This window comes from Mixophyes fleayi, chromosome 5 (genome assembly GCF_038048845.1).
Source record: "Mixophyes fleayi isolate aMixFle1 chromosome 5, aMixFle1.hap1, whole genome shotgun sequence".
NCBI classification, from domain to species: Eukaryota; Metazoa; Chordata; class Amphibia; order Anura; family Limnodynastidae; genus Mixophyes; species Mixophyes fleayi.
Genome location: NC_134406.1, coordinates 167,204,104 through 167,210,434, shown reverse-complemented (window position 1 = coordinate 167,210,434; position 6,331 = coordinate 167,204,104). Strand labels below are relative to the sequence as shown.

Sequence of the window (6,331 nt, the reverse complement as noted above, 5' to 3'; positions counted from 1 at the left end):
GCAGAGGAATTTCAAACAAATTGAGGGTATTGCGCACAGCTATTTCAACAGGTGTAAAAATAGGTTTATGTGGAGGAAAGTGGTCTGAAGACAAACAAACATTTGTATAATGCAGCAACCAGAGCTGTGAATCGCAGCCTCAGTCTGCAGACCCTTCACCTTAACCCTCTCATTACCAGGGTGAGCGGCCTCCTGTGCCCTCAGCCCCACACATTTACAGAATGCAGAAGCTGCCCAGAACAATGACCCCACAGAAGGTGGCACACACACACACACACACACACACACACACACACACTCTGTCTGGCTCAGATGTCCTGCTTTGATTTGCAATAAATCGCAGGCAAGTGAGAATGGAGGATTGGAGGTAATAAGGATCCCTGACACATTCTCTACAAATCAAGCTGTTTTTAGGTTGAAAGGAGAATGTGTTAAATCCATGATATACAAAACAGTTTAACAAGTGCCCAAACGTTCACACTTTGTCTTGACTTTTCGCAAAAGACTTTAATTGGTTTTAATTAGATTTTCAGAGAGAAGGATATTAGTTAAAGTTAGTCAACCCACAAATGCCCCGATTTACTATTTCTAATGAAAGTGTTTAGGGTCTTTATTGACACTTGTTAAATTGAGAGCCTCTGGCAAATGTCCATTAAGCCTTCACAATTATTAATATTTATATATGCAGTGCAATTGCAAATACATAGATTGGTGGCATGATACATAACATTAAGTAATTAATAAATAGGCTGCACAGCGATGTTTGCATGTATGATTCAATTAGAAAGAGAGAGAGGGGGAGTAGAGTTATCTGTTATTACAGGAATTGTTAGCAGGTCACACATAACTCCATTGAATTGTAGATTATTGTGTCAGGCTATGATGGGCGCAGACAATTTTAGCACGTCAATCTGTTGTCACATATGTTGTCCCTTCCAAGGCTCGGTCATCCAGCTGTTTGCGAGGTGGTTTTGGGTGGCGGATATTAAAGTTGATTGACTCATTTTTACGTATTTAATTGAGCAATACCCCGTCTCTTTTCTATCCACATACCCCTGATATAGGCTTGTTCGCAAGGATGCAGTATTACTATTCGATATATTCAACAATGGATGTTGTGGTTTAAAACAGCTACAAAAATCCTATTTATCTCCTTGCACAGTAAATAGTGTCTTTGTTAGAAAAAGCGACATATAACTATGCAAACAGATAATAAATAAGTTAACGACCTACAAAGATTACTTAAGCGATGTGAGTGCCAAGCTTTGTCTTTAATTATTTAGTAACCACAACTATCAAGTAAAATAACCACATCAAAGAAATAGTGTAGCTGAGAGTGGTCTAGTAATATTCAGATTAAAAGGTCATGCAGTGTGTATGCAGCAATGTGTGTGATGTCCAGCACACAGAGATCCATTCACTTTGGGTTACTCTCTATAGAACCTGACTCCCTTCCTGCATCCTGGGTGTGATGGGCCGTGCACAGACTGCCTGTGGGCCCGGGGTGTGAGGGCAATGGGGTGCTGGCTGCATCCATTAGAGAGGAGCAGAGTGTGTGGTCAGTGCCTGGGATCCAGCTCTAGCTGCTGCTGCTGGAGTTGCCTGGCCCCCGGTGTATGTGTCTGTGTTTTTTCCATTCACAGCCCATATCCCGCTCTCTGATTGGCAGACGGCCGTCCAGTGGGCGTGGCGCGACAGTCAGAACTGCTCTGTAAAAAAGTCCCTGCCCGCTGACGGATGCTCAAAAGTTCAGAAGTTTTTCCAATGCTCCCCCAGCCAGTGAGAGACTGAGAGCAGCACCCGGCTCCCCCACCCAAACCCCGCACAGACTGCAAGGGGACAGCGGTGTTGTTGTTGTTATCATTTGGGACAGTTCTCCAACTGCAGCGCGTCCTGTCTACATCAGTATCCAGAGAAGCTGCTGTTTGCTGGGGAACAAGGAGGAGAGACCCCGGGGACCTGGAGAGAGAAGGATCAAGTATATCGTTCTTCCAGCATCCCAGTCCTGAATCTGGGAGAGGCAGCAGAGGTGTCATAATATTCCTGTCTGCTCTGTACTGGGCCTGGGATCAGCATTGGACGAGGGAACTTTATCTGCTTCATTCCGCTGTGAATCTGCCGGCTGGACTTATACTGTGGATACTGTATGACACTGTTCGCACCCTGACACCCCATTACACTCTCCTCTTACCCGTCTGTGTGTGCCCGGGCGGGAGGCTGGCTGGCTTGGCCTCCACTAGGAAGGTGCAGAACCATGCAAGCGCGTTACTCGGTGTCCAGCCCAAACTCCCTGGGTGTTGTGCCATACCTTGGAGGGGAGCAAAGCTATTACAGGGCAGCAGCAGCTGCTGCAGCAGCTGGTGGGGGCTACACTGGCATGCCTGCCCCAATGAGTATGTACTCCCATCCGGCCCATGAACAGTACCAGGCCGGCATGGCCAGAGCCTATGGGCCTTACACCCCTCAGCCTCAACCCAAGGACATGGTCAAGCCTCCCTACAGTTACATCGCCCTTATTACCATGGCTATACAAAACGCCCCTGACAAGAAAATCACTCTGAATGGCATCTACCAGTTCATCATGGAAAGGTTCCCATTTTACAGAGACAACAAGCAGGGCTGGCAGAACAGCATCAGGCACAATCTGTCCCTCAATGAATGTTTTGTCAAGGTGCCTAGGGACGACAAGAAACCGGGCAAAGGCAGTTACTGGACTCTGGACCCAGATTCTTACAACATGTTTGAGAATGGCAGTTTTCTGAGGCGGAGGCGTAGGTTCAAGAAGAAAGATGTGGTCAAAGATGGGACCAAGGAGGAGAAGGACCGGCTTCTGAAGGACCATCATACGTCCCAGCCAGCAGCTGGCCAGCAGCACCAGCGCCAGGCACAGCAGAACCAGTCTCAGGGAGAGCAAGACAGCAGCTCCCAGCCCGTCAGGATCCAGGATATTAAGACCGAGAATGGTACCTCCTCTCCTCCCCAGGCCATGTCACCTGCCCTCAACGCCGTGCCCAAGATAGAGAGCCCAGATAGCAGCAGTATGTCCAGTGGTAGCCCTCACAGCATCCCATCCAACAGGTCCATGAGTATGGAGACTGCTGATTCCCACCACCCACACCAGCACCAGCAGCACCACAGCCAGGGCTTCAGCGTGGACAACATCATGACCTCCCTCAGGGGGTCCCCGCAGGGCTCTGGTGAACTGGCCACCAGTCTGATCGCCTCTTCCAGAACGGGAATAGCCCCATCTCTCTCGCTAAGCTACTCTCCGGGCCAGGGCTCTATCTACAGCTCGCCATGCAGCCAGAGCACCAGTGGTGCCGGTTCTGCAGGGACCTATCACTGTAATATGCAAGCCATGAGCCTTTACTCTGGAGACAGGTCTGGACACTTGACTCCAGCCAACACACCGGCAGCCACCACAGTGGAAGAGACACTGCCCGATTACTCCATCACCACCACCACCACCTCCGCTCTGAGCCACGGTAGCCTGAGCTCTGGCCAGGAGCATCCTCACCAAGGCAGGCTCCCCTCATGGTACTTGAATCAGTCGGGGGATTTGGGCCACTTGGCTGGGGCCACCTATCCAGGACAGCAGCAGAACTTCCACTCTGTGCGAGAGATGTTCGAGTCCCAGAGAATTGGCTTGAACAGTTCCCCTGTGAACGGTAACAGCAGCTGTCAAATGTCTTTTCCCTCCAGTCAGTCTCTGTACCGCACATCAGGGGCTTTTGTGTATGACTGCAGCAAGTTCTGACCACAAAACACTCCAACCAGCAATTGAAACTCATATCTAATGTTATATTAGTAAAATGGGTTATAGTTAGTAAGAGAAAAGTTATTCTCCCCCAACCATCTGAAAGCGAAACTTAAAAAATCTATTTAGTTTGTTCAAAGACTCCCAAATGTTTCAGGTTTGTAAAGGGACAGTGTTAAACTTCACAAATAACACGTAAGTTCCTACCGTTTTGTAAGGTATCATATTTTCATATGTTAAATAGCATATATATATGGCAAGCTTTTTATGAACTTGTTCTCAGATGTAAATTGCAATATAGTAATTTATTTTTAAATGTGCACATGGATAATGAGGACCAAACCAGACAGTGTTGTCCAGTAGCTTGTTTGAACATTTGAGTTTTCAGTACAAAAAGGGAATTGTACCCCATCTATTGTATCGGTTTGTTTTCTTCTGTTGAAAATACTCTGAAGGCATAGTAGTATTGTTTGTTTCCTAATAAATGACCATTCTATTTGAATGATAACTACGTCTGATAATTTGTAAAGGTTATATATAACTCGTCACCTATTAATGCAAAATATTTAGCACAATCGCGAAGAGTGTTCGACATTTCAATGAACTATTTATGGGAAGGGGCGTATTGACTATATTATTGCATTTCCTATAACAATATTTTTCCATTATTCCAATTTTAACTGCCTATAATATTAGCAATTTCCCTCATTTGAATTAATATAATGCAAAGCAAGTTCTTGGCATTATTTGATGTAGTTTATATATACAATATTTGTGCTGCAGTTGTAGTTGACGGAATTCGATAGAAAAGATAAACTTATCTCCTGTGATTGTGTGAAAATCTACTCAGGCTGTGTTTGAAGTAGGCGTACGTGTTGATACATTCATACTGGTTTTACAAGAAAACTACATCTTTAGCCTACCCCTTGTCAGGTAGGATATTCAAGATACAGCTAACCTTAATTTACAAGGTAAAATCCTGGGGCAGTGGACACCCCCTCCTCCTTCACTGATAAATCAGGAAATGCAGTAAATTATTTAGCTTCTAGCGATCTACCATGTCAATCAGTATTTGAAAGAAGATTAGTCGATTACAGATACCTAGGCCTCGACTGGCCCTTTAGATAAAACTCTGAGCAATCAGGCTCCCTTATCTAAAAATGGGGCACTTAGCAGTAATTGTTATTGCTCGTTGTCAAAGCTGATCGTTAAAGGTTTATTGTTAATAAATTAAAGCTACTTTCTTTCAATAGAAACAAATCTACTGCTATAGCCATCCAACTTTTAAGGTCAAATATGTTTGGTATAACATATTACTCGTTGCTTTATGTATGTAACTATATGCTATACTTTTTTTTGCAGGCCCGATTTGTTTTGTGTGTTACGACGTGTCATCAAAAATGACGTAAATTATTTATATAAAAATAAATCGATACTATAATTTGTGTAGTGATAATAATACTTTTAATAAACTATTGCCTGTAGAGTTAAGTTTAACGCGATTTCTACACAGACCTCTATAATTTTGGAGCTGTTCTATGCATGCTTTTGGTGTGGAGACATTTGCTCAGGTTTTTACAGTAATAATACAGTATCGGTAGACTTTACAGAATCAGACCAATACATTGTGCAGCTGCCAATACAGTACAATATTATATCTTTAAATCTATAAATTGACTATTTTCTGTATTTAATATTATATTGAAAGTGGATTTTTTTATTTTTGTTTTCAGGACTGGTATTTAAACACCTCTGTGATGGTCTGTGTTTTTTTGGTATATTTATTTTATTGTTTTATTAACTTACTTTGTATTTCTTTTTACATTTTTGTTGTAGCATATTTAAGTATGACAACGATTGTGTTTAGAGCTACAGATTGGGTCTGTTGTCGATGGGTCAATAAGTTTAGTACAGTCTCACTGTACTGCTGTACTCTTTTGCAACAATTGACCAGCCCTACAGATTCACAATCATTTGGGGCCTAGGTACCCTCCTAACTTCATTTTGCAGCCTCTCTTGTTAAAACTTAATAATTTAAAAGCTTGGTTTAAGCTTCTATTTTGCCGTCTTTAGCATAAAAAACAGCATCAACTGAAAAAGAAAACCCCGTGCAGTACAGGATGAAGTTATAAAATAATAAGAATGTTCTATCGCTCATATTATTCTAAAATTATATTTACATGTCCCAATAGGCCCCGATTGGCTCATGGGTTAAAGTATAGGGTTTCCTCAAATCTTAGTAATAGTGGCTGAATTCCTGTATGATCAGGATAAAGCAGTACAGACATCCAGTTTTCTAAGTGTTTCTAGATAAGTAATTAATCAAGTCTACATTGGCACAAATGATTAGACTGTTCCCAGACTCTCTATAAAATGTGCATAATAACACATCTAACCAATGCTATTATAATAAAAAGAAATTCGATAGTGATAATAATTACCAGGTGAATTATTATATATACTAAGTGGTAATGTCATCATTGTCTATTATGTGAGCATAAACAATGCATGACTTTGGGCATTAATGGATAGATAGATAGATAGATAGATAGATAGATAGATAGATAGATAGAT

The 6,331-nt window shown here is 42.6% G+C and overlaps 1 protein-coding gene across 1 annotated transcript; it reads left to right on the top strand.

The window, feature by feature from the left end:
• The first annotated feature begins 1,748 nt into the window (after window positions 1–1,748).
• FOXC1 (forkhead box C1) lies at window positions 1,749–4,265 on the top strand. Its single transcript, XM_075212985.1, has one exon. The coding sequence runs from the start codon at window positions 2,255–2,257 to the stop codon at window positions 3,755–3,757; it is 1,503 nt and encodes a 500-aa protein (XP_075069086.1). The 5' UTR covers window positions 1,749–2,254; the 3' UTR covers window positions 3,758–4,265.
• The last annotated feature ends 2,066 nt before the right edge of the window (window positions 4,266–6,331 follow it).

Coding starts and splice junctions, on each gene's coding strand:
- FOXC1 (XM_075212985.1), top strand. CDS start 2,255: ATGCAAGCGCGTTACTCGGTGTCCAGCCCAAACTCCCTGGGTGTTGTG.